We start from the raw sequence: 27,896 nt of genomic DNA, 5'->3' as shown, positions 1-27,896 counted from the left end.
CGGCTCGCTCACGCCTCGCTGCTCGCGCCACTAGAAGTCTTCTAGTTCACTATACGAAAGATGAATTTCACCACCGTGGCCAGCATTCTCGATTCCGTTTTGGCCAAATGTGTCGCTAAACATAAAAATATCTCGTTTTCCGTCGCGCTTACCAACCAATAATACCAAATTGTAGAAGTAATACTGATGTGCCGATGCCCCTTAAATTTAATTAAAAGCGATTTATTACGCGTAGGTGCCCGTAAAACACAGGTCATTTGCAGGGTGTGAGCGAAACCCGCGTCTAGAATATCGTAGAGAACGTTCAGATAATACTTGGATGCTCTGGAACTCCTAACCTAATTTCTTTCACTTCTCAGAGAACCGCTGAAAGCGGAGAACGAACCGCAAATAATATTCTTCGATCATCGTTACGCTCGCTGACTTGACGTAGTATGTGACAAGACCACAAGACTTTGGGCCGATCCGAGCAAGCAATAATCCGAGTGTGTTACGGCGTTACCACTTCCGTTTGCTTTCAGAGGGCGTTGGCAAATTATTTTCTGCTCGTAAAGTGCACAATGACGGTAAGTTTACTCCGCTTCCCCTTGTGTTCCGCGTACGAGGAATTGTTCGGCCCGTCCGCAACCGAGGAGGTTACTTCGCACTTCGAGTCGCAGCCCGCGTGCGCCGATTAAATTTGGAGGAGATGGCAGGATTAAGCCTAAGTCAGCATCGCCGGCACAGTTACGAGTGGTGTTTTAACCAAGCAACGGGCCTTGACGACCAGTTTTCTACGCTTAGGCGGGGATTACGCGTCGCGAGGTAAAAGTCTAATTCACTGTGAAACCGGCAGTGCGTTCGCGTTAAGTGGAGGTTCGTTTGCGAGGCCGCTTTTGCAACTCTGGACTCTCACCCCCCACCACCTCTCGAAGTTCGAAGAATGGTAATCAGATCGTGCTACGAATTGTGTCGGTATTCGCGACTCGACGACCGCGAATACCGCCGTTGGTGCGTGCGGAATGCGCGAGAATACCACATACTCGTTAATCAAGACGAAGTGGTGCACCTGTGGAGTGCTGTGCAAGCCCGGTTGTTAGAGCGTAGATTTCAACACGGCTCTCATTTGCAATGTAAACACAGCATTATTTTTCTCATCGCTCGCTCGCGTTTAGCTCCGCTGCTTCCGCGGCGCTGTTGCGAGTCGACAGTCGTTGCTTTTGTTGCGTGTTTTTGGTTGTTTTTGCGCGCGTGTGTTAGGAACATCCTGTGTTTTTTTGTCGCTGCAGACGGCAGATCAACAGCTCGACTCCGCCCTCGATCTCATGAGGAGGTTGCCGCCTCAGAAGATAGAGAAGAACCTGAGCGATTTAATAGACCTGGTGAGTCGCCGATTTCAAACTGTGTCATCGAATTATGCCTCTTTCTTTGTGGCACTGAAGAATCGGAAATGACACCTCTGTGCAACGTGCTTCGACATGGCCGACCATTGCTGTCGCAAAATCACTGTTCTGAATTTCGCATTTCTCACTGTGTGTGGTTCTTTTATCCTCTCGCTGCGTTGCATGAATATTATTTTCAAAGGAATATTTGTCATGTGAATTCAGAACTTTTGCACTAGAATGTTGCTACCAGTGAAATTATTTATAAAAAATAGATAAAACAAACATAACCATACCTGTGTAAGAGGGCTAATGTCGTTAGCTGTGTGTGAGAGAAGCAAGTCAGCTGTTCTGGTTTACAAAATGCGCCCAGTGTCCAGTTCGTAGTTTTGATTGGATTAGCTGCACCATAGTCGTAACATGTAAATTACAGTGCTAGATAAATACGTCAACAATGGATAAGATGAGAACTCGCACATGCTTGAAAAGAACGCTTATTACTGTTTGTAAGAATGCATAACGATCAATTCTGGCTGGACTGTTGGTGCGTTGTCAAGGATTCTGCGAAAGACTGCACTACACCCTTGACTGTGGCTTAATTGAGTTGGCGGAGTATTGTTGCACTATCAAAAGCACTTTTCTTTTATCAGAAATGATTATCTCGTATAGGCCATCGATAGTTATCAGCCGAGCATTTGATTAAAGGCTGTTGCTAGGGTTACGTCCAGACGTAACTGTAGTCACCGCTATCGTTACGTCCAGTTTAAAGTCCCTAGATTTTTCCCTGTTGAAGAGCAGGGAAAAATCTAGGGACTTTAGTTCAGATGTGGTTTTCCACAGACGTGAGTACATTATTCTCCTGTTGCTCAGTGAAGGCCCTCTGCGCCCTTCGGGCGCGGAAAACTAATCGTGGCTTCGCCCTCGCTTCGCGAGTGCGGCCATTTCGCTATCGCTCAATGGCCGCTTGGCAGGGTAACGGTCACGCGCTACTGGCCGCTGTCGCGGCCACACGCTGTTTAGCCCGCGCGCCTGCCCCTTCGGGGCAGGCGTAGGCGCACGTAACCCACGAGCCACGTCGCGCTTCTCTGGCAACAGTCTTCAGCAACACCTGAGAGAAAAAAAAAAAAAAAAGCCGCCAGCAGCAAGGTTCGAACCAACGTCCTCGCAGTTCCGAGCACGACACGCTAGCCGCTGCGCCACTGAGGCCAATCGGTTCGGTAGGTCTAACGGGCTGTATTTGTATTGCCACGCTGGACGTAACTTTTAAGACTCGTTATTCTTACGTCCAGACGTAACTGCAACGGCTCGTACCGTTACGTCTAGACGTAACGCTAGACACTCCCTTGATTAAATGCTTGCAATAGCTTGCAATGCCAGTGTTTCCGATCTCACCATTCTCATGGATCGGATCTTCCTGAAATGCAATGAAGCTGTAGACTAACTCTTAACGTTGGGAGGGGGGGGGGGGGGGGCGAAACAAAAACATATTTGAAAGATTTATAAACGAAAGGGGCAATGCTACATCCATATTCTTACGCGAGAGATGGCTTCGGTTGTCATTGTCTTGTCTTAGGCTGCTCATTATATTTAATTGTATAGCAAACTGGTGGCATACGTCTCTGCTAGAGATACATGGTTGAAAGTCAGCAATGTCCTTTTTTCTTGTTTTTCAACTGGCTGTGTTTCTTGTTTCCAAGTTCCAAACCGCTGTGCATGTAGCAATAACAGTACAAAAACAATGTCTCATCTGTGTTTTTTTTTTCCTGCCTGTGGCTGTCTTCATCATCATTTTTTTGAGTGAATGCTTACATAATTCAGGTGTGCTTAATAGCATAAACTCGTAGCATTAAGAACTGGGATATGTGTGATTATGGAATGGATTTATTAAAGCAAAACTGATATTTTGGAGCAATATCGTATTACTGCCCAATGTTTCCTTTTGTCAGCACGAATTTCATTGTGCAGACTCCATGAACTTTTTTTTTTTTTTTGATACAGGCTAAATGTGCAGCGTTTCATTAGTATTGAAGGTGTGCTCGCCCAAGTTCTGCCTTTATTTATCTAGTTCTTTTCAAATGCGTCCTTGGTAACAATGCGCCATTGGTTCTTGTGCTCAGGTGCCTGGGCTTTGTGAAGAGCTCCTGTCCTCCGTCGACCAGCCACTGAAGATAGCGACTGACAAAAAGTGTGGCAAAGACTATCTGCTGTGCGACTACAACAGGGATGGCGACTCTTACAGGTAATTGATCAGTCACTTACGTTCACTCATCGCATGTCCTGTCACAAGGAAACAAGATGGAAACGAACGAGCACAGTGCAGAGCACCTTTTGCAAGTAGTAACTTGAAAAGAGTCTTGCATGGTGAACTTACCGTATTTACACGAATGTAACATGCACCGTTAAGGCCTTTATCTAAACGACCTACCTTCGGAAGCAGTGTCATTTTCCATCATATAATGGTGTTCACCTCATTGGTATAGTGGTTACAGTACTCCGCTGCTGGCCCGAAAGTCACAGTTTTGATCACGGTCGCATTTTCGATGGAGGTGAAATGCTAGAGTCCCATTTACTCTGTGATGTCGGTGCGCGTTAAAGAACACCAGATGGTCGAAATTTCCGGGGCCCTCCACTATGGTGTACCTCATTATCATATCGTGGCTTTGGCATGTAAAACCCAAGATATTATTATCGTAAAAATTGCAATGAAGCACATTTCATAAACGTTGCTGCAGGTTCGTTTTGTGCTTGATCTCAGTATTCAGCAACATTCTCGGTCAGTCACTTTGGAGATGTCACTTTCGCAAAATCTTGCGTAACTTGGAAGCGAATGCATTGGTGTACGCTGCCAGCCGAGTTTTCTGGCAACATGCCAAGCTTGCTGTCTGCGCACAGTGCCAGGAATGCTGTCAGCTGCTAAGTCCAATGCAGAGTCATGCAAGACTCTGCAAGAGTTATAGTAGTTACGAGTTAAAAACAGTGCTAAAAAGACAGGACAAGAAAGGACACAAAACTACGGCGCTGTGGTCTCAGTGCCGGGCTCTCGTGTCCTTTCTTGTCCCATCTTTTTAGCGCTGTTTTTAACCTGTAATCATGAACCAACCAGCTCACACGTGTACCCCACTACAGTTATAGTAGTGTCTTTCAAAGTTAATGCTTGATAATATCGCCCCTGTGTGCTCGGTATGTAGGTCATTGAAGTGCAAATGGCAATGATGATGTGCCGCCTTCATTGTGAAAGCTCATTAGACGAAACCGTTCTGTAAACGTAAATTCTTTGTCTCTCTCCTTATTTTTATTTTTCACTTATTTTTTGTAAACATGCAGGCATGCTGTGTTCTTTCATAAATTGGAAGCGCGCTATATTCGGGTGCATTTTTATTCTCCTACTTAAAGCCCCAAAAATTGGATGTGTATTAGATTCAAGAGCATGTTAGACTCTGGGTAAGTACAGTATCTGGTTGCTTCGTTGGTGACGCACAAGTGGCCCATTTTGTTTGTTTTCATATCTGACGTCATCACAACTGTTGTGTGAAGTCACCGAAATTGATACTGCAGCCTGATGTCACACTGTGTTGAAATTTCCCGAGTCCTCCACTACGGCGTCTCTCATAATCATAATCGTGGTTTTGGGACGTAAAAGCCCAACAATCATTATTCTTATAGGTCGCGCCTGAAAGGGTTAACTTGAAAAAACCTCTACAAATCTCATACAGGTCCCCATGGAGCAACAACTACGAGCCCCCGCTGGAGGACGGAGCGCTGCCCTCGGAGCGGCTGCGCAAGCTGGAAGTGGATGCCAACAATGCCTTTGACCAGTACCGGGAGATGTACTTCGAGGGCGGCGTCTCGTCCGTCTACCTTTGGGACCTGGACCACGGCTTTGCGGGCGTGGTGCTCATCAAGAAGGGCGGCGACGGCTCCAAGAAGATCATGGGCAGTTGGGACTCCATCCACGTCGTCGAAGTCCAGGTAGGCCACCGTCCCTTTGCTTCTCCCGACTTGACCTGCCGTGATTTTTTTTTTATGCCTGGGCCACGTGCGTATCCCAAGATTGTGTTCTGGATCTACGAAATACTTCCAGCTTGTAAACAGAACACGTGCTATGCAACACCAGCTGGCAAAAATGAGTGTTCCAGACTGGCCATCATGGCTCCGAGCGGCGCTGACGAACACTTCCAGGTTTAAATGTACAGAAATACCTGATAATGTGGACGGGAGGACAACTGCCGCTGTAGCTCAATTAGAAGAGCATAGGACGTGTTATCCGGGGGTTGCAGGTTCGGTTCCCGCTGGCGGCAAGTTGTACTTTCTTCCACTTTAATTTCTTCACATTTATATCATAATTACTACAATATAACTACAAGACTGCAGATAGCGCCCCCTATACCTATGTTTGCTCATCTCCATATGCCTTTAGTCTTCTTCGCTCTCTTCTTCTTCTTTCTTTTGTCGAGGTAAGCATCGTCTGTGTCATTCTCTTTCAGGAGAAATCAAGTGGCCGAAATGCGCACTACAAGCTGACGTCGACGGCCATGCTTTGGCTGCAGACGAAAAAACCTGGTTCGGGAACCATGAACCTCGGTGGCAGTCTCACGAGACAGGTACGTGTCTGGGAGCAACAAGCAGATGAGATGAAAGCGGGCGCCCACTCGCGTTACTAGCATCCATCCAAGTTCCCCTCTGCCAATCTGAATTTCTGTGGCACTGCTGTCAAAACCCTGTTTACAGTGCGACTACTTCCTGAGTGAAGAATACCGTATTTACTCGATTCTACCGCGCCCTCGATTGTAACGCACACCCGTTTTCTGCGACCAAAAAAAAAAAAGTAATACATCGATTGTAACGCGCACCCATTTTTCGTGAGAGAAAAGAACAAAAAAGTCCATAGGAGTCAAACTTTGCACATTCAGAAGAACAAGTATTTCGGTTTTAAAGAACTAAAGTTTCAGAAAAGTAAAACACAAAGTCAAAAAGCGGGCCTTGCCGCTAAAACTGTCATCACTACGGCGGCGATACGAGTCGCGTAATAGATCAGTCCTCGTCCCTGTCGGACAACTCCTTGTCGCTGTCAACACTCTTCGATTTCAGGAAACCGGCCCTGCTTTGGTCCACTGAAACCTTTTCGTGAAGCTTTGCTGTAAAAAATCTTCTGCTTCTGTTTGCGCCAGTTTTGCACGCACGTTTCGGGAACTCCGAACGACCGCGATGCGGCCCGATTTCCGTCAGTCTTTCTGCACATGTAATAACTATTTATTAAATGCGGCATCGTGGTACACTAGTCGAGTATTTGGAGTCGGCACTTCCATGTCGTCGATGCGAACGCAGAACGGGATGACAATCTCCTCAGCACACGTACGAACTGAAAAAATGGCAGAAATGGCGAAGGCGCGTAGGAGGCGGCCATTTTGAAATGTCGATGGCAGTACGATAACCGAGTTTCTATTTTTTTTTTTTCGGTACTCGATTCTAACGCGCATGCGATTTTTGGACTCGTTTTCCCGGAAAAAAGGTGCGCGTTAGATTCGAGTAAATACGGTAGCTTTTGAGCGGTACAAGCAGGGTGTAGTTCACCCTCTTGCAAGTATGGCTGCGAAGACATGGTGGCAAGGTGTGCGTGATCGGCTCTTTGATGTCAGACTGCAGTGGCTTTTGCGATTGGGATGCGGGAAGCCAACTTAGAGAAATGGGAGAACATGTCAGGTTGGCTAAAATCTACAGAATGCGTAGTCTTTTCCTGCTTGTTAGAGTATGACATATGGTTGTAACTGTCCTTAAGCATTGTGGGAAAGTGTAAACACAACAGCCCATCTCTGGCCACCTTATGTTTGTTTTGTGCTTACGGCTGCTTTGTTTACTGTATGTACTAATTACTGTATACTGCATATTGTTGGTGCCTGTTCCTAATCTGCCACCTACTTCATTCCTTTTGCAGATGGAGCAAGACAGTCCTGTAAGCGAAGCAGTTCCTCACATTGCCAACATTGGAAAGATGGTTGAGGTAGGTTTTATTGCTAACCCAAGGTGTTTCGAGTCGGTGTTTTTATTACTAAATGCCATGGAAAAAAAAATATCAAACGATTGACGGGAATAGTAAATGCATCTCCTAAGACCCACTTCTCAGTCTTTTTTTTTACTTTCTGCCTAACAAAGTGCTACACATCGATTCACTTTGCCAGACTTGTTATCCTCGCCCGCTATGGTAGCTTAGCAGGCAAGGTATGGTGTTGTTAACTCGAGCACGCAGCTTCGATTTCCGGCCACACCAGCTGCATTTCGATGAGGGTAAAATGCAAAGGGAACCTGTGCGTTTAGGTTTAGGTGCACGTTAACCCTTTCAGATGCCACCTATGAAGAACTGTCCGTAAATACGTCAAGTCAGTGCAATATTTCAAGGCACTCGATATTCCATTGCAACAAAAATAATGTCATAATCTTACCCACCTATGAAGAACTGTCCGTAAATACGTCAAGTCAGTGCAATATTTCAAGGCACTCGATATTCCATTGCAACAAAAATAATGTCATAATACGCTAATTTATGCCTGTTATTGTAATTAATTCTAATCAAACTGTAATTAAATATCTGTTTATTCTGAAGTCATTCATGCTTTGTTTTTTCATAAATAGAATCAAATCTAAGGTTAAAAATATAGTGCAGATTCATTTTCGGTTATGCCCATTTTGAGCAAAGGAAAATTATACTTTTGACGTGGTTTGCGGGAAGCGGAACGTCGAACAACTCGTCTAACATGGTAGTGCCTTCAGCACAGTGACCACGTGCAACAGTACACTGCAAAATGAAGTGAAATGAAAACAAATTTATTATGTAGGAGGTTCAATTCCTCCAAAGCTCAGTGTATCTTGCTCTTTCGTAGCCCCTAGTCGACACAACTAGCAAAAACGAGTGGTGTACACAAGTGTGTACATAGTGTCTCAAAGGGTTAAAGAGTCCCAGGTGGTTGAAATTAATCTGGAGTTCCCCCACCATGGCGTGCGTCATATAATCATATCGTGAGTTTAGTGCGAAACCCCAGCAATTATCATTTTATGCTCCTCTGTTATAGCTTTTTATTGGCCAAGTTCTTCTTTGCTGTCTTTCCATGTAGCTTGATGAAGATTAGTTGGTTATACACACAAACCTTGGTGCAAGTAATGCTGGTCAAATCTGCAGTTTAGTACTTCATAATATTGAAGCTTCATTATATTGAAATTTGGCCTTCTTTGCAAAGTACAATCACTGACTAATTCCTTTCTTTTTTTTGCCTGGAAGGTGCCACAAGAAATGTCTGAGTAGTAGAGCAGCTAAAAAAAAAAGTAATTTCATTTCAATAACAGAAAAACTTCAGTTTTGTTGAACATGAGGGCCGGTCGTCGCATATACAGTTTGATGCTGTGTTGACAAAGGCCTCGTCAAGTTCGGCAAGTCGAATGAAACACAGGTCCAATGCAGTGATAATCAACGTGAACGACACTGTTGCACACCTTTCACTGCTGCGGCTTACCATCTAGGGCTTATGTGTTGCCCCGAGTGGTAAGGGCTTAATCTACTGCCTCAACCACAAAGGTGGAGGAGGAGAGGGCAACTTGCTCTTTCCTCCTCCACCTTTGTGTTTGGGGGAGAGAGTACGAAGTACAGTCGCCGACCGTTTATTCGGACTCAGCGGGAACCGCCGAAAAGTCTGAAAAAAAAAAAAAAGGATTCACCAGAAAAAAGCACCTTTATTGGCCCAGTGGCCAGAAAAAACTTGTCAATGCGTGTCTGTACACGTGCACGCTTACGTGCAACCAAGTCTGCCTGTATTTCAGCCAATGTTTGGCCACCCCTGTGGGTCTGCAGTAGCACTGCAACGGCCTACGCTAAATCTGCATTTGATGGCTGTGGTGTGGAAGGTGCGTCATTACGGCAGTCACTGTCGACATACGCTGGTTCAAGTAGCTGACGGATGATCTTATCGCCCAACTCGGCGAGAACTCCCAAGCAACTTCGGATTGAGGTTGGCCGTTTTCCACCTGCGAATAATCGCAGCTTTTGTCGCCATTGTAGTTGCTCCCCAAAATATTACAAGCTCTCCAAAATATTACTCCACCAGACTCGCTCAGACTCGCGGCTCAATCTGTGTCTGGGTGAGTCGACTCATGAGTTTGCCAATCTATGCATAGAGGTGCACTCAAGTGTCACATTAGGAAGTATCTTAATCACCCGTAACGTTTTTCTGTAGTGTCCTTTCAGATACGTGCAACATATGCAAATGCCCAAGTAGGACATAGTTAGCTGTTTTTAAACTGTCAGGAAATGGTGTCACATTGTTTTGTTGCCCTTGCAGGACATGGAGAACAAGATCAGGACGACGCTGAATGAGATCTACTTTGGCAAGACGAAGGACATCGTCAATGGCCTGCGCTCCCTGCAGCCGCTGCAGGACCGGAAGCAACAGGAGGCCCTCAGGAATGACCTCGCCCAGGCACTACGGAACCGCCAGGCCAAGCAGGACAGCTAATGACTGCAGGCTGCAACGCGCAGCGACACTTGCCGACGAGACGTTGCCGCGGCTGTCACACGCGCCGAAAAGAGAGAGAGAAAGTCCAGCTGCCACGGCCGCCACATTGTCGGTCGCCGCAGTCGACGAGGGCGCGTACGCACCCGACGGCGGTGTATTTTTCCCCGCACCCCGCGGTGTCGGCAGTCATCACGCAGACAATGTTTTTCACCTGCACCCATGAATTACATGCATCAACAAATCGGGGGAGAGGAGAGTGTGCGAGACATGAGACTGTGACACTTTTGGGAGAAGGGTCGTGCGAGGGGTGGAAGGTGCAGCGTGAACGGACGACGATGCACTGCCTTGTTTCTCCAGCTCAGGCGGTATTTCGAGGATGCTGTTGTTCGCGAGACTCGGCCGAGCGAGCAAAAACCACACACGCACACACACAAAACAAGGCTACATGCAACTTTTTTTCCTTTTCCTCGTTTTGGCTTCGGTCTACTGCCACTGTGTCCCTCCCTCGCCCCTCGTTAATCCACGATGCAAGACCGATCCATGACGAGCCCACTTATGAGTTTGTCATGTAAAACTGCGTAGAACGAAACTGACCCGCGTGGGAAGCAGTTCCCAACGGTGCAGCAGCACTTTCTTTACAATGTTGGCTTTCTTTCAGAATGAGTTTTAACGAAACTGTGTCGTCGCTCGTTTTTTTTTTTTTTTTTTTTCCGCCCACAGTTTTGTGTGTGGTCCAGTTTACGTTTTAAAAGGAGCCTGGCTCCTTTTTTTGTTGACTTTTCGTGGATGCGTTTTGATTTACCAGAAGAGAAAGTAGCTTTAGGATGTAGTCGAAAGACCGTTCTCTGCTGTAACTGTTGACTTCTTGTCGCGAGGGCACTTGTTTTTACCCAGGAATGCTTATTTCAATCTTTTTTTTCCTCCAATATCTTTAACACACACACTGATTGAAGTCTTGTTTTTGTGTTGCGAGTAGTATTATGTCTGGCATGGAGGGAGCAACAGTTAATTTGAAAGTTGTTGAACACTGAAGCTGCGGGCACGACAGAATGCAAGTGCCACTACATGCAAACACCTTAGACCGCAACACTTTGTTACTAGATCCAGTTTATTGTAGTCAAGCCCCTCGTTTGCCCCCCCTCGTCGGACTCCTGCGGCCAGCGCAATCAATCCTCTCCGCAGCCTTACGTTCATGACCTGAGCACTTATGTAATTTATTGTTGATTACCTATGCGGAACCTGCTATGCTTTCTTTTTTTTTTCTGCCATTTATAGTAGTCTCTCCAGGCACTCTGCAGTATGAAACGCGCATGTTGTTGGAAGTTTGGTCACTAGGGGTAGCGAGTGCGGATGTGTTTTGCGGGGGACCTCCCTCCCCTATTACTTCTTTTTGACGCCACTCGCGATTCTCCCACAAGGCACGCATCGTCGCTTTTGTGTTTTGTTAATGGACTACTTGTTGAGCCTAACACTTTTTTGGTGGCTGGTGTATAAGTGGTCGTCTTCCTGTTCTTGCGCTGCTAAGCAAAAATGGAATAGGAGATGTGTACATTAAAAGAAGCGGAAAGGTGCATATTAAGAAGAAAAAAAAAATCACAGATGTTACAATAAAAGGCTTATATTCATATAAAACTCGCTGTTTCGTCTCCTTCCTTCTTTTGTGAGCGAAGCTTGCCAGTGGTGGGTTTTTCGGTCAGTCCAAATGGCTGAGGCTGCAAAGTACAACTGCATCTTGTCCGTGGACTATGAGGCTTTTCCTGCCTGGAATTCCACTGGCAACTCTTGATGTGAAAAGGTCCTGAAATGGGGAAAAGTGAACTTCAACAACTTTATGACACTGCTAAATACTAGAGCTGTGCGAATAGCAAAATTTTGGGTGCGAAGCGAATTCGAATAATAAAGATTGAGTGCGAATCGAATCGAATAATTTTCGAATATTTCTCAAACATTTTTCGAATAATTCAAAGTGAAATTACAGAAATAGTTGCAGAGAATACCTAAGTATGTTCTTGTGAGATAACGACATGAAAGTGTTTCTTTTCGCTAGGTTGATGAAGCACTGGTGGGGTCATATTTCATAGTTGTCTTTCTTATCAAGAATGAGGCAATGTAGAGGCCGAATTCTATTTATGTACGTGATTTGGTGCAACCAAAGTGTTGCCGACAACACTTTACACGTGACAGGCAAAGATGCCATTTCCTCAGCCTCTCCTCCTCTTTCAACTTCTGTGGAAGGCCAACTGATGTGGGAGACAAGGGTGTGCTCCCTTCAAGTCCGGAGTTCCAAATCTGCCTCGTAGACGTCGATATGTAAGAACATCTGAAATTTTGGATGCTAAAAAGCTTCGGCGTCCGATTTTTCGGACTTCCTGCCCAAATTTCAGGTCCAAAACAGCATTAATTGAGCCCCCAACTCTGCCGCATCTTTCATCTCCATGTTGGAACCTGCGTTTTCTTGAGTTCATAAATTTGCGACCGTAGCGGAGCTTGAAAGGCAGCTTTGCCGCAATAGGGGGGTGTGATGAGGTGAAGCATATTGAAAATCTAGGGACCACTTCCAAACGGACGTTGACCGTCTCTTGCCTAAGTTCGACCGTAACGGAGCTTGAAAGGCAGCTTTGCCGCAATACGAAAGTGTAATGAGGTGAAGCATATTGAAAATCTGAAGGGGTCACTTTCAACCGGACGTTGACTGCATTTGTCTTTGGGAAGTTCGAATAGTTCGAATAGTAAAATTTCAGTGCGAATCGAATCGAATAGCAAACACTATTCGAAAAATATTCGAAATTTCGAATATTCGCACACCCCTACTAAATACATATTGCATCTCCTCCAATACGCTTTTTACATGACCGTGAAAAAAAAAAAAGCCCGCCGTAGCTAGGTAAGTAATAGTGTCATGTGGTCACTTCCGATCGAGATCTGATTTCTTTATTGCGATTGGTTCGTCTGCTCGGGTTGCTGAAGGGAGCCAGTCACATTGGAGAAGTTCGAGTTCAATTGTGATCGAAAGTGCACTGTGTGGCATCAATATTATAACACGAACGTTCTGTTAAAAATCTGGAGAACAGGTCTGCCTCAGTGGTACAGTGGTTATGGTGCTCGGCTCCCAAAGGTCACGGATTCGATCCCAGGTGTGGCAGCTGCACTTCGATGGATGTGCAATGCTAGAGGCCCGTGTACCGTTCGATGTTAGTACACATTAAAGAACACCAGATCGTCTAAGCTTCCGGAGCCCTCCAATTATGGTGTGTCTCGTGATCATATTGTGGTTTTGGCACGCGACAACCCCAGATGGTGAGAACACACATCTTGCACACAGCTTGATCTTGGAAGAACTTATTCATCAGTTTGTGGCCTAAAGAAGTCCTTGAGGGAAGCCTGGTGTTTCACGTCTCTGCTGGAACGGAATGCTGTTCGAGAACTTGGACGGCCTTGTCCATATCGCTAAACTCATTGACGTACCTTCTCTGCAGATGCAGCGCAGTGACAGTTCGTCACATATTGGGTAGGAATGATGTGTGGAAAGGAGGTTCTAATACACAGATGCCCACAAATTCTTTGCTGGGACCGGGTGCCAGAAACGTTATACAGTAGACACTTGTTAAACAGAACTTGAAGACCCCAGGAAAAAATGTTCAGTTTAACGGGAGTTCCCCTTACATAAGTGCAGATTACGAGCCTGAAACCAATCATATAGGAGGCAGCAGTTCCATTTAAGCAGCTATTATGTTTAAAAGATTTTTACTTACTGAGAGTCTACTGCATATGGAAGATGTATGTATAATAGGGGTTCTGCTGTATAAATCTAGGCTAATAAGGGCAGATGCAGCATAGTGAATAAAGCCACAAATGCTAAAATTACACATAAAAACACGTATTACTACCCGTAATCATTCCCAGAGTATCTAAATAATGGCTGCCGCCAGAGTTTGTCGTAACTTTAGAAACTTAAAGGGGTCATGAACCACTTTTCTAAGTAATGATCTAATGACCTTAGTATCGGAGTTTACTGCCTCCCGAATCGATTGCCGCAAAAATTTCTCGAATCCGTCAAGAATCAGCGGAGTTACGGGTGTTTGGCGCACGCTCCCAGCGCTTTCTCTCTTTTCTCGTGCCGACGAGCGCACTCGAAGCTAGACAGGGAGGGATGACACGGGGGAAAGAAGTTACGTCAGTGCGCGTCATGAAATGCGATCGCTCTCCCGCTGTGATTCGCTTGCGCGAGTGCGGCTACCGTGTACTGACGTGTGCGGCGCCGGCAAGTGGCGGCACCCCGCGGCAAGAAGCGCATCTGATCCAAACGCCGCTCTCGATTTACGTCGGCTATCGGCCAATAAGCATGCTATGTCTCTTGCGACGTAAACTGACAGATCCGCGACGTAAACTGACAGACGCCCTGCCCACCGACGAGAGTGAGAACCGGCCTCTGTTTGAAAAGAGGGCGCCTGGGGAAACGGCAACTTCGCGCTCCGCTTGTGGCCTTTACGCGGCGCGCACGACTGTAGTATTTGGCAGAGCAGTTCATAGCCGTGTCAGCTTTCCGCAGGATGTGTTTTTTCAACAAGCCCAAGGGGTGCTTCATGACCCCTTTAAGATGGATGGTGCTTTGGTCAATGACGACATGGCTCATTGTATTCGTTTAACAGCAGTAGTAAACATCGTAATCACTGTTTTCCCTGTAGGGTGAAGTCCTCTCCTGACAGTCCCCAAACAACTGATTTGTGCCGGTATAGTAGCAGTAATGGGCATTTCACGCACTGTATGAATGAACTAGCACTCATCACTAATATGTATATACAGTTAAAACTTAATTTAACGAACTTATGACCATGCATGAATTATTTCGTTAAATTGTGAAGTATGTAAAATAAGTTTTTCATAAACTATCTAATAACGAACGCAAGCACCATTTGGTAAGTAAGAGTACAACCGACAGTCAAGTCCATTGTACTGTGCATAGGCTAGGCATGCCACCTTATCAAAATAAAGCTAGGGCAGTGACAGGCGCTGGATGTTTCAACGCAATAGTGTTAAAGTGGACGCTAAGAAAAAAACCCGTCTGCGCCAAAATAGAACGAAACTGCCGCTTTTTTTACCCAGTTATTTCAGGAAAGACTTGGTTAAATTGGGTTTGGCCCAAGTTCGTTAATTCAGGTTGATGACAACGTTGAACCCTATGGGTACCTGCTGGGAAATGAAAATTTCTTCTTTAGACCGGGAACTTCTTAAAATCTGGTATTGTTAGATCGAGTGCCAGCTGTCCTTTTGTCGCACCCACTTTTGCTGGTTTTGTTATTCGACAGTACTAGCCCTATCCCATGGTTACGGCAATATCAGAGACGCATAAGTATAATTTTGTGAACACAGTGTAGTTTACTGGCTACATCATAGTCTGAATGTTTTTGCATGATTTTAGGCTCCCTTTCGGATAGTCTGTAATGCCATGAAGTTATTTCTCAAAAGTCTGTGGACCATGGATGAGGTCGTACCTTTGCAGGGCACCTCTAGCGTGAGTGCATTCGAGGGCGTCCACATGCAAAGGTGCTTCGCATTGGTACAAATGGCGAGCTTGTCCGATTGGTAGTCCCAGGCAATACCTGCGAACAATTTGAGCATGGACAATGAACAAAAGTGCATTTTGTAAGTCTAGACGACGGTGGTCCAGACTAACATTCTCTTTAGAAGTCTCGGAACTTTCGCGACAAGCAATGGGTTTGTGCTCGTGGCAAATATGGCAGTTCATTACTTCTTAGGTGGGCTAGTTGGTGGATGAACACTGTGGCAGAACAGCGCAAAAAATTTAACAGTGAACACACAGGACATAGCGCCGACACAAGGGTTCTTAGGTGGGCTAGCTGGCAGATGAACATTGCAGCAGAACAGCGCAAAGAATGAAACAATGAACACACTGGACACAGCGCGTTGTGTCCTGTGCGTTTAATGTCCCATTTCTTGCGCTGTTCTGCCTCAATGTTATTACTTCTACTGCAATTTCGTCCATCCTCAATATGTGGAGCCGACGTTGTTGCAAAATTTCACAAATTTTGGGTTCTCAATGTACCCCAAGATAAATATGTTGAAATGAATGAAACTGGTTAATTAGAATAGATTATGGTTGACGTATGCCAGGCTCATGAGCTGAATACGCAGTAAGGTAACTCAAACAAGGGTGGCTGGCTGTGCCACGTTGGAAGTTTCACAGAAATACCACATGATCACATATAAATTAAATGTCTCAGTGTTTGGTCAGGGCTAGTAACATTCTACTACTAAAAATTGATTGATTGACTGATTATACCACACGTGAGACTCTATAAAAGCTAGACAGTGCTAAACTCCTGTACACAGCTTTTCTTCAAAGAAGTCTAGTATAAAAAAGCCCAAAAATCCTACAAACTTAATGATGCTGCACTATGTGATGAGATCAGGAACAGTGGCAGGGACACTGAACTCGCGAACAGAAAGTCTAGGCTTTTTCCGTTTGCAAGCAGTAATCCTTCTTCCAACAAACTTTGAGATTCTGAAAAAAAAAACAAAAAGAACAACAAGCTAACACTCTGGCAATTTTTCTTAATTTTTATCAATGTGCATTTTTAATGATCTCTGTTTTTAAAAAGAAAACAAATATAGGTGTCCCTAGTTTGAATCATATTGTCACAAGGTGTAGCGGCTTGTTCTTGCATAAAGCTCCTTAGATGAAGCACAAGCTGAAGATGGCTGAAGATAGGCTAACTTAGCCTAACTTCTGCATAGGGGACAAACCTTGCAAATACCAGGAAGCATGCAAAAAAAAGGTTTAAATTGGAAAATGGGCTGCTGCGCTCGTGTTCTTCATTGGCTTGCAACGAAATTGCTTACGCCCGGCATAGTTTCTTAGCAGCTAGGGCAGGGGTCTCAAACACACGGCCCGCGAACCTTTCCCTAGCGGCCCGGCCTGCACGTGACTTTTTTCGTTCCAGTTTTTAAAATTTTCTTAACAAGTATGCTCATGAGCTACACAGACGTAAAAGGACTCAAGCATTTTCTTCGTGAGCCACCCCATGCGGTCACCTTGCGTTAAAACATGACCGTGGAACAAAGACTATATTTCAGAACCGCCGTCCAGAGGTGAGTTTGAGCCCCTGAGCTAAGGTGCCATACTGCTATGCTCAAAGGTGCAGGTTTAATCCACAGCTACAGTGACTGCATTTCGATAGGGGCAACACGCAGTAAGACCTGTGTACGTAGATATGGACGCACGTCAAAGAATCTCACGTCGTCGAAATTCATCCAGAGTCTTCCACACTACGCTGTGCCCCACAATCGCATCTTGGTTTTGACAAGTAATGCCCCAGCATTCAATTCAAATCAACTTGAAATGACTTACAGGTTACGGGGGTCAGATGCACCAGCACGGCAGTGAGGACGAGCTTCCTGATGTCCAAGATGAAGACAACATTTGGAAACGTTGCTGTAAGCAATGTTCATAGCAGTGTAAGTAGAGCCCGTGGGTTAAACGGCACCTCGTGCAGTCACACAAAAGTGTATAGCAGCCAAACGTCGTTATAACTAAGTTGCATCGCACACAAAAGTAATGGCAACAAAATAATGCAATACTGAAAAAATAATGGCAAGACTACTCTTCATTTACGTAACTATAACAGATTTTTTATATCCGCATTTGTTAGATCGAGGTTCAACTTAGTTTTCTTTCTTTTCAGTTCTCAATCGTAACATTACATTTGTATTTTAGGACTGATTAGTTAACAACTGCAGCACCCACTAATGGGTGTTGCGATCCTGGAAACACCAGCAAATTAAACTGCGTTTAAATTTAAAGACCACATTGTCATTACAATACTTTTGCTCCGAGCTAGCTGCTTTCTTTTAAACTTTAACACAGGGACAAAACAAAAACTGGGCAGTGAGAACTCTCTGTTAAGCGCTGCACTTAGGTTGTATGACAAACTCTCTTACCGGCTAATTTAAGTGCTAAAGAAATTTGGACTTTCACCTGCATTTAATTCAGTGGGTTACTGGTTGTGCTGATGTTATACATTCCCCAGCTACTGCAGGTTTTTTCACAGTCCTGTGGAAAATGTGCTAGAGGGGTTCTACCAAACACCAGTACGAGCACTGACCTGATATTCGTGCCAGGTAGTTTTGACTTGCGCTGAGCTTAGCTGCTGTTTGTTGCGACAACATATCCACGCTGTCACTGACGCTGATCAGGTATCCGGGACTCACCGGTCGAATAGGCACAACCTCGTCTGTGACCAAACGTATGTGAAGTAAACGAAGGGGAACTGGGCCAACTCACTAAAGTGTTTTGCTTTCTTTTTGTACACTTACAGTAACTTTCAATAGGTTTTGGCCCCCTTTTTATGGTTTGTTTCGTCTTGACTTCTTTATATATAATCTGTAAGGCAGAGACAGGCACATTCATTCATGATCGTCTGGCAGTTTCTTAAACCTGAGAACTGCAAGCGGACTCACTTATTCCATGTTAAAACGACAGACGGGCGTGATAGCTATGTGGGCGGGTGACAACAGGACGGTGCAGACGCTTAGTATCACCTCACGTTTACCAAGAGAAGAATGACACAAAATACAGGGCTATTCTAAGAATGTAGACTTCTTTTTTCCCTCTAGATATAAAACAACACACAACTAAGAAGCACTCTTTACTATTGAAGGTAGCCACTGACAATGCTGTACATTTCTATTTTCCCTGTGTGCTGTCCTAATCATATTCACACTGTTTCACATCTTTAGGACAAAACAGTGTGGAAGCTGAAATATTTTTTTCGAACACACATCGTGTGCAGCAAAACAATATAGAGCATGACATATTACAAGCAAAAAATTACGAAAATGATACAAGATTGAACATGTAACATTTAGCAGGTAGTTGCGATACTCGAAGAAGTTATTACACAGGAGTGGCTTCGGCTTACTATTGTACTCATGATGGAAACGCTCATATGAGTGCGTGAAATGCACACACAAATTAATTTTAATGGGGATACTTCACAATGAAACATGCAAAGTGATAATATTTTTGAGATTGCACCATTCGTGGAAGCTTTCAGTGTTTGCACCCAAGCATTAGAGCACTAAGTAGCACAGACACCTTCAAGATATTCGAATTTATCATGCACAAGGCATCACAGCTCTATACCACTTCACAACAAATGACGACGAGCTATACATCTTAACAATCATTCCTAAGCATGAGATCGAAACGTTTAACGTGACCAAAAATACTGTCGAAGACGAATATGTCTCAAATTTAATGAGTCCACTTGCCATGCTATTGTCTGTCAGCACTTCTGGGAGCACGTAGTCGAACAGTTTGCCCCAAGCAACCGTCTCCAGCAGCATTAGCTGTGAACAAAACATCAGCCGGTTATGGTTCTTGCCGCCTTACCACAACTGCGAGCTAATTACCTTGTCGTCAAAGCTCTCAAGCAGAACCACCTGCCCGCAGTGCGACCACGAGAGTGACTTGATACCAATAATCTCCTCGTTGAGGCCAAACGAAGCAAGCTGAACACCGGCGGCGTTGTAAACGTAGAGTTGAAACTGTAGAAGCGAAGTGACAAGAAAACTGAAAGAACGTGACAAACATGCAACACTCTAGCGAAAACGTAACGGTGCCAAACTTACTCCTGTTCTCGCAGACTCCCATATGCAGAATGTATCGGCATTTGGAGCCCACAAGAGGTCGGCGATGTCTTCAGATGCCACTGTGAAATTCTGTTAAAAGTATGTTTGAGTTACTACTTTTGTGAAAGTGAGCTCATCATCAGGTAACCGTGCAGACAACAGCTGCCTGTGTCGCTGGTTTACTTTGTGCAATAGCATACACTGTAATGAATAGAGAAGCAGTGCAGAAAAAATTGAGCACATTGGTGTGATCTCAATCACATAGCAGTGATATTTGTGAGTGATGTATAACGAGGTAGTATGTTCCTTTTAATAAGCGTGACAATTAGCACTCTTTCATGAGGATTGTAAAGGTTGTTAACGGTTTGTATGAATTTATCTTCCTGCAGCAGGGAATAGCAACTGTTATAGTTAAACGTACCCACTGACTATTAACTGAGTTGCTGTGCGATCTATCTGACAGCTTGCCCTCTTATTCTTTCCCTCCAAAGGATTCTTTATTTCAGAATTTTCATTTTATGTATTGCTAAGTATTACATGTGTGTGTTCCACAACCTTGCTTGTTGCACTCTCTTAATAAATCAACTTATCATGCAAGTCCAAACAGGTTTCCAAGGTCCCTTGGTGTTTATCGTAAGGAAGCCTATTAAATATGTGAAAACTTGCCACCACAACAGCAGCCAATATGCTAAAGCTACTAAAAAAGAGTGACATCAAATTACGCAAGATGTATTCCACGTCAGCAGTGTATCTCTAGGTTATTTTCTAAAATAAGTGATCACAATATGCAAACTGAAGTGTTCGAATTCTAGGAGGTTTTACTAGAATGCCAGAATAGGAATGAAAATAGCAGCATTTGCAGTGACATCAAGTGACTCGGTGTTGAGATTAGGTGCAGTGACCTCCTCTTGCGCGACACTTGGTAGTGGTAAAACTTAAATATTAGGAAGTTTATGTCGTTGTTTGCAGCACCATCATGCCAGCAGTTAAGAGTACATTGACATAGAACATAATAGTAAGAATAGGTAAGTTTGATAAAGTGCAGCACTTGAAAAATGAGCTCTTTGCAGCTGCGATGGGATTCCACTTGAACAAATGACACCAAAACATATGAGTACCAGTTTGCAAGTCCACTCGCAACAAACTCCGCAACCCTTACCCGTTCGAGAGTCCATGTCTTGCAATTGATGATGCTGACGAAGTCCTTGGCGTCCCTTCGCTCAACCACCGCCAGATGTTCTCCAGACTGACTGAACGAACGCAGAGACAGAGGCAACTTGGCTTGCTTCAAGTAAAGCACGGACTTTTCTACCAAAGACCAGACTGTCGTCCTGATCTAAAAAGGTGAAAGAAATGCCCAAAGTTATGGTATTTAAATCCAGAAGCCAATGGTATTTAAATTCAGTCATAGTGCAATGACCGGCCGTACAAGTAATCTCATTGTAGTAATAGCGCTGTAGTTATTATTACTAGAATTGGTGCGCCGCAGAAGACCAAAGGAAGACTGACGAAAGCACAGAGGGCGGTCTTGCATGCATAATTACACAGCTCGAGAAAACAGACCGATTATCTGATGTTTGAAGAAAGTGATGTAAGTGATAGCTTGGTACACAGACTTCTCTGCGGCGAGGGCACAACAACGCTACCAGAAAGCATTTTTTTTTCTTTTTCTTTCATTCTTTGCCTATAAACAGCTCTAGTATAAACTCACCTGAAAATCCGCTGTTGTTAAGATGTGCTGACTGTCGGGACTCCAGCATGCGCTGATGAGCCCGAGCGACCCTTCCGATATCCTGCATTTCCAAGTTGTGTCCTCCGGATGCCACACCTAAGATTTACATCAAGAAATGAACAACGTCACAGCAATAAGGAACTATTTTATTCCCATAGACTGTTTTTTCCTAAATGTACTCACCTGAACTATTTTAGGCTTTAGCAACACGCACAACAGCAGCTTAGAGTCGGGAGACCACTGTTTAATAATAAATATAACTGTAAGCGCTTGAAATAGTGAACACAGCATGTCGTTATGCAGTAGGCGCGCTCAAAACAAAAGCTTACCTCGATGGCGTCAACAACATCAACGTTTGAAATTGTAGCTATCTCCTGGAACGTAATGGCATTGTAGATGGTCACTTTCGTTGTGTACGGGACAGCCTGTAATGAGAAGTAGTAACGTCGGTAATCAACGCCGCTACATAACGTTTCGCTCGCCAACCAAGTGTTTTCCGTTTGGCGAGAATGAGCTAAGCGCTGAGGACTCCTTCACGACCCGAGAGAAGCTCATGATTTAGCTGATTACTTTCGTAGTTTAACTAGTTTAACGGAGTCTTCGCAGCCATCCCATTGCGGAGCGATTTAAAACACAAGCATTCGCGCTAGACGGGAATATTTCACGCGTCTATTTCGACGGTAGACGTGGCAATACTCCTTGCGTTAATTTACCGCGCATTGATGCTATGTCGATGGCAACAAAATAAACATTGTGGAAGCGAGGCTTTAGTTCTTTAACTGTTCACTTCCTTCTTTCCTAGACCGCGGAAGCGTAGCGGTTAAACGGAACACATACTCCGGAACCTGCTGGAGTTCAGCGTTTCCTGGTAAGTGTCGAGAACGGTATGGGGATAGAGAGTGCGCGCTAACTGTAGAGTGCACTTACGGGCCACTTGAATGAATTGAACCCTCCGATTTCATCCACGTGGACAAAAATGAAATGGTGCGGCGACGTGTTTTGCGCAGCAACGAAAGCTGAGTTAACTCCATTTAGCGCGGTTTGACTAAACGCGACTCTTGTCAGTCACATTCAGGTTGTCACCTCCTTCGCATCAACGGCGCAAAATCGTTACGCAGTGAACGCGCAAACATACGCCCTCCTTGCGGGCGAAAGCGCGCGCAGTTTGAACGAGCGATGCGCGGTGTGGGCGTGGCGCTTCGCGACTGCAGGCGCCCCTAGAAAAATGCTTTCCTTCCTACATGCATTCCTGCGTGGAATGGTTAGGTTCGGGTGACCTTCGCAAAAGGAGCATCAGTCAGATACCGGGTAGGATACAATTAAGAATCACCAGCCCTAAGCTAACTAACAGTAGTTAGTTTGGAGGTGGTGATTCTTGTAAGGTAATTCTTGATTTTCCGACGTGTGTCGCGCTGAGGACGTAACTCTCAGTCTCCGAAGATGGAACGAGCTCGGAATACAGGAGAGAGAGAGAGATGAGATATACAAAGATAGGGAGGTAAATCCGAGAGTACATGTATATTTTTGGGCTAGTTTTTTTTTTTTTTTTTTTCAGCCATTCTGTTCTTTACGACCATGCAATTGCAAACCAGAGGTAGTTCCGCGGTTTGCTACCCTGCACGAGGGAAGGGTAACTGCAAGGTTAGTAAGAGGAGAAGACATGGACTGCCGCCGTTGAAAACTGCCGGCTAGGAGAAGGACGCGAGTGGTGTGTGGAAACAAGCGTCATAGCGATGTAGCATAGCTTATAATACCATTGTGGAACTTGTTTCTAGAAACCATTTTCAGTGTCGGTAGCCAGGAAGTTGCTTAGCTATGACGTCATGGAGTGGTACACTGCGCCGTTTATCTTCGGTACACTGGACCGCTGTGGCTGCCACAGCTATATAGGCGAGTACAGCCATGGGAAACGCGCGCTCGTCGGGACGAGAGAAGAGAGAAAGCAATTACAGCGCGCGACAAATACCTGTAACTCCGCTCGTACTTGACGGATTCTAAAGATATTTGCGGCGGTCGATTCGTGAGGCAGTAAGCTCATTTAGTGAAGCCATTCGATGATTACTTGGAAAAGTTCTGCAGGGCTCCTTTAACCTCTATATTTGGTAAGTATGTGCGTTTGTGTGCACGTATGTATGTATACATACATGACGGTAGATGATACTCTTCAGGCGACGAAAAACGTCTGGATTAGTTTAAATACTTCTATGTAAATAGATCTCACTGACGTTTGTATATTCATGGTGTTATCAGAAGCCACTACAGATTCATTCTATAGCACTTGGCAACATGCATGTTGCTGCGCGTGCAAAAGGATGATATTAGCAAGTCTGACAGCCGGGAAATACTGATAAGATATTCGAACATGGTACTGAAGTTGTCCTAAAAGATAATACTTGTATTCGTCGATAAGCATCCGCAGTGTATAACCAATCTGCGCACGATCGCTAAACTTAGAAAGCGCCTACGTATGCTGACAGCTGTGATCGATCATGTTCGAATCGAAAACAATCGAGGCGTTCCATTTTTCTTGCTATGCACTTGCTCAAGGCTTCGTCAAGATGACGACGCGCACGATATGGTCGACTGTCGTGTCACCCGTATCACTTCTTGCCGATTAGAGAGATTGGCAGAAACTGTATGATAAATGAAGTAGTGAGCCCAGTCATAACGCCTGGCATGTTATCCACTCCAGATGTTTAGCTTGAAAGAAAGAAAAGAAGGAACAAAAATAGAAAGTAAACGAAGAGAGAGATAAATGTCAGACGGATGTCAGAACAAAGACACTGTGCTGGAGATGTTCGGGTCAAAGAATAAAAGGAAAACTATATTACAAGAAAGGAGAGGCGGACAAAGTCAGGCAGATACTTAATGAGCAGAGATAATACACCAGTGTTGCCATATTGGAAAGAAAGTAGATGTTGCCATTAGCTGTGTGCCTCGTTGCGCCGTGTATCCCGCGCGGTACTCGCCCGTAAAAACCAGGTAATTCTTCATTTTTTTTTATTTAGCATAAATCCGGAATATACGTTCTCGTTCGAGGTGCTTCTAGGGGAATTCTGAAACTGTTTCTTTATCGACGCGAACTTCTGCCTATAACCGCCGCTGTGGTCTATAGTGGTTATGGTGCTTGAGTGCTGACCCGAAGGTCGCGGGATCGAATCCCGGCCGCATTTTGATGGAGGCGAAATCGCTATAGAGGCCCGTGTGCTTACATAGGTTTAGGCGGGCGTTAGAGCCCCAGGTGGTCGAAATTTCCGGAGCCCTCCACTCCGGCGTCTCTCGTAATGGCATCGTAGTTTTGGGACGTAAACCTCCAACAATTATTATTAACTTTTGCCTCTAATTTATTTAATTATACTACTAACCTTGCTTCTACAGCAATTAAAGCGGCACGAAAAAAAAAAAAAAACGCTGTTTTTGCGGCCAGACACGACTGAGAAACCGCCTGTGCGCCTACATTGCCCACACCACAGATATTTGTGTAGAAATGAGTAAACGGGTTGTTTCGTTCGTAGGTAACGAGAACTCTGTAATTGTTCGCAAACCTATAATTCTGGAGGATATTTATGGGCGCTGCCTTTTCCGTAAAGCTTCTTGTGCCAGCTAGACTATAATATAGAAGCCGATTTTATCGCGGGTCGCGTATAGAAGATCACGTAAATATACTTAGTGCACTGTCATACTTTGCCTTCTCCGTCGTGGCTGGGCAAGGCCAATTTTCCTCAAGCGTTCGTCCTGCGTGTAAACAGATATCGTTTTATATACCTTCATGCTTCTGTCTACAGGCTTGCGCACGAGGGGAGGGGGGGGGGGCGCTGGAATGAACACCCCCCCTCCTGATGGGGAACCCTGCGCATGCCTATGCTTCTGTCGAGTCTTTGACAGTCTTTCACCGTTACAAGTTATGTAATTTCGATTAGTGTACGTTGTTTCATGTTGTGTCCTTTTTGCATATTTTATGCATTCCCGTTTTCACACAGTTCTGCGTGCGGTTGTATTTCTTCATTTTTCCTGGTTATCTGCGAAAAAAAAAATCTGATAACGGTCCCGCTGCCATCTTTGCCTTTAGGAACCTTGTGATATTTGTATATGGGGGAGAAACTGCAATCTTCAACGATTACATTAAACTGATACTCAAAACTGCAAGTCAACCAGGAATTATAAGTATCGCGGGCAGTTGTGGGATGTACCTTGAAGGCGCGCGCCGAAGGGCCGTACGCGGAAAGCCGTACACTAGCCGAAGTAAAAAGTTAGGAAGGTGCATTGAGCAATGCGAAAGAAAGAAAGAAAGAAAGAAAGAAAGAAAGGAAGAAAGAAAGAAAGAAAGAAAGAAAGAAAGAAAGAAAGAAAGAAAGAAAGAAAGAAAGAAAGAAAGAAAGAAAGATCAGGCATGCACAAGCCAAGCTTCGCTTGCTCCCATTTTCCCGAAAGGGGAGGGGCTCCTAATCTTTTTTCTCCGTCCTTTTCTTCGCAGCTCCGCAAGCAAGCGACCTGTAGAAGTTTCAAGTCGTCAAGAGCGTCGGCGATCGAGCAGCAAGCAGCGGCGAACGCCATGTCGTCCTTCAAGGTGCGGCCGGCGCGACGGGAAGACGCCGAGGTCGTCCTGGCCATGATGCGCGAGCTGAACGACTTCCAGGAACTGCCGCCGCCGCTGATCACCCTGGACGGACTCCGGCGGGATGTGTTCGACAACGAGCGCCCTTACGTCAGCGTCAACCTGGCCGTCTCGCCTTCTCCGGACGGCGGTGAAGTGGTCGTGGGTCAGGTCATCTTCTTTGTCATATTCGACGCCGTGTTGCTGAAGAAGCTGGTCTACATCGAGGACATCTACGTGCGTCCCGAGTACCGCTGCCGGGGCGTCGGTCTCGCCCTCTGGAAGTCGGCGGCCGACCAGGGAGTGCTTCGGGACTGCGACGGCTTGCGCCTTGAGGTGCTCGGCACCAACAAGGAGGCCGTGGACTTCTACGCGAAGCGAGGCGCCAGGGATCTCGGTCCCCTGTACGGTTTCCAGCACTTCAAGCTCGTCTGGGACGCCCCCTCCGATGGAATGAAGGCGTGATGGTGTTGTTTCACGTTTCAGACGGCACGCGGCGGATCATTTAAGGCCGCGCTGCCTGGCGGAACGGTTTCCTTTAAACAACGCACAAAACCTTTCAAGTCCAAGAATAGCTGTGCAATAACGCGTCCTTGAAGCTCTATTCGAGCCAAGGTGAAAAAAAAAGATCGTTTTCCTGAAAGCCATATTGTGCCAAGATTCAAACCCTGTACCTGAAGAACACATTGTGCCTAAATGCTTTGAAAACGTAAGACTGCTTCCGGAGAAGAGTATTTTACCCAGGCGGAAGACCGGCACCTCAAGGCATTGAGGCTTATGGCAGTAATATACCCAACCAAGTGACATAGCCTTAAGGCTATCTTTAATAAACGTTGCTGTACCGATTGCTCAAGACATCTCACCGGAACACCGCACCGTGCCTCGAAATTACACCGCAGCCGGAAAACAATATTATGCCAAGACTTAAAACCTGCACTTGCCTGAAGGTTACTTAAGTGCCTGAAGATTTCTGTGTACTGTACACAGCGCTGTGTACGTGTGGTCCTTTCCGTGTCTCTGTTTTTCGGGCTGCTTTCTACGATGATGTTGTACCAACTCGCCCAGCAGGCCACTCTTCTGAAAAAAATTGGCCGCGTATCTGCGTGCTTCGCTGCAAATGTCGTCTAAAGACGATAGAAGAGGCGCTGCGTGAGATATGAACGCCATCTGGCAATACGTCGGGAAACGTGAATGCTGTGTTGCGGGCTGGTAGTCCCGGCGCAGCAGCAGGCGAAGACCGGAGGTGACCAACGCGACCGGCGGGGACGCCAGCCAGCCCGAACACGCGGTTTGGCGCGAAGCGCCGAAGCAGAAGAAACGTCCACACTCAACGAGTACTCTCCACACACTCTTTTATATTCATGTCGCCTGGGTAAAGCAGGAATGCCAGAGCGGCGCCCCATGGCACTCGTACAGTGCAATGCTGAACCGAAACCGAAACACAACAATGAGCTCGTGCAGAGGGCACGGAGGAAGCCAAGTTTCGGCGCAGTCGCATTTTCAGCGCAGCTTAACAAACTAGGGTCTCTAGAATTACGTATCTATGTATTTTCTATTAAAGGAACACACCACCTAATACTTACCTAGTGATGTTGCGCCTCAGATATACATAATGTTTGCTTTTTGATCAACAATGTACACAAGTATGAACCTAGTCAGCCGTTCACGATGGCTGGCCCTTGGGCAAGTGGTTCAACTTTGGCCGAGTGGCTGAATCGAGGGACGTGCCGACAAAACAGAAAGACAGACAGAAAGACAGACCAAAATTTCTGCGTTTAAGTTCCCCAAGAAAGACTATCGTCTTTAAAAAAAAAAGACAGCGCTTCCCTGGGGGGTACTGTACCAAGACAGAAGACCTGTACCTGATTAAGGAACCGGCACCTAGACCACGTAACGCAGCCTTTAAGAGTAAGTTCCCTAAACTTTGTTGTGTAAATCGCTCAGGAGTTCTAACTGACGACATATACATGCGTCATGCCTATAGATACTGCACCTCAGCCATGACACAAACGAGAATCCAAACTATGGCCGTTTCTGCAGGGCCGTGTCATACTCATGCC

General features: G+C 45.4%; 3 protein-coding genes across 4 annotated transcripts; 2 read left to right on the top strand and 1 right to left on the bottom strand.

Annotated features, from left to right (window-relative positions):
• The first annotated feature begins 296 nt into the window (after window positions 1-296).
• LOC119389926 (F-actin-capping protein subunit beta) lies at window positions 297-11,491 on the top strand. Its single transcript, XM_037657368.2, has 7 exons — window positions 297-566; window positions 1,269-1,361; window positions 3,479-3,600; window positions 5,075-5,330; window positions 5,846-5,962; window positions 7,294-7,359; window positions 9,686-11,491. Exons 1-7 carry the CDS (start codon window positions 561-563, stop codon window positions 9,857-9,859), a joined length of 834 nt encoding a protein of 277 aa, XP_037513296.1. The 5' UTR covers window positions 297-560; the 3' UTR covers window positions 9,860-11,491.
• Window positions 10,745-21,938, bottom strand: LOC119389925 (WD repeat-containing protein WRAP73-like). The gene is given in 14 exon segments (XM_037657366.2): window positions 10,745-11,624; window positions 11,626-11,657; window positions 15,352-15,459; window positions 17,229-17,312; window positions 17,983-18,111; window positions 18,194-18,260; window positions 19,151-19,228; window positions 19,292-19,426; window positions 19,511-19,600; window positions 20,670-20,846; window positions 21,222-21,338; window positions 21,426-21,482; window positions 21,572-21,667; window positions 21,729-21,938. Coding segments are annotated over 14 exon segments (1,311 nt in total). The 5' UTR covers window positions 21,798-21,938; the 3' UTR covers window positions 10,745-11,552.
• On the top strand, window positions 20,745-26,431 carry LOC119389927 (thialysine N-epsilon-acetyltransferase). Of its 2 annotated transcripts, XM_037657369.2 has the most exons (3): window positions 20,747-20,854; window positions 22,045-22,110; window positions 25,717-26,431. In XM_037657369.2, the coding sequence occupies exon 3, from the start codon at window positions 25,795-25,797 to the stop codon at window positions 26,299-26,301; it is 507 nt and encodes a 168-aa protein (XP_037513297.1). In that variant the 5' UTR covers window positions 20,747-20,854; window positions 22,045-22,110; window positions 25,717-25,794; the 3' UTR covers window positions 26,302-26,431. The 2 variants fall into 2 exon arrangements, with proteins under 2 accessions (XP_049270546.1, XP_037513297.1); XM_049414589.1 differs by lacking the exon at window positions 22,045-22,110 and having other exon boundaries at window positions 20,745-20,854.
• Window positions 26,432-27,896: the final 1,465 nt, after the last annotated feature.

This window comes from Rhipicephalus sanguineus, chromosome 4 (assembly GCF_013339695.2).
Source record: "Rhipicephalus sanguineus isolate Rsan-2018 chromosome 4, BIME_Rsan_1.4, whole genome shotgun sequence".
NCBI lineage: Eukaryota > Metazoa > Arthropoda > Arachnida > Ixodida > Ixodidae > Rhipicephalus > Rhipicephalus sanguineus.
The sequence above is the reverse complement of the archived record's forward strand: the minus strand, read 5'-3'. Positions and strand labels throughout refer to the sequence as shown.

Bases quoted from the DNA above. Each gene is read 5' to 3' on its own strand.
- LOC119389927 (XM_049414589.1), top strand. From the start codon at position 25,795: ATGTCGTCCTTCAAGGTGCGGCCGGCGCGACGGGAAGACGCCGAGGTC.
- LOC119389926 (XM_037657368.2), top strand. The intron at 5,331-5,845 runs GTAGGCCACCGT...ATTCTCTTTCAG, and splicing joins TCCACGTCGTCGAAGTCCAG to GAGAAATCAAGTGGCCGAAA. The intron at 5,963-7,293 runs GTACGTGTCTGG...TTCCTTTTGCAG, and splicing joins GTGGCAGTCTCACGAGACAG to ATGGAGCAAGACAGTCCTGT.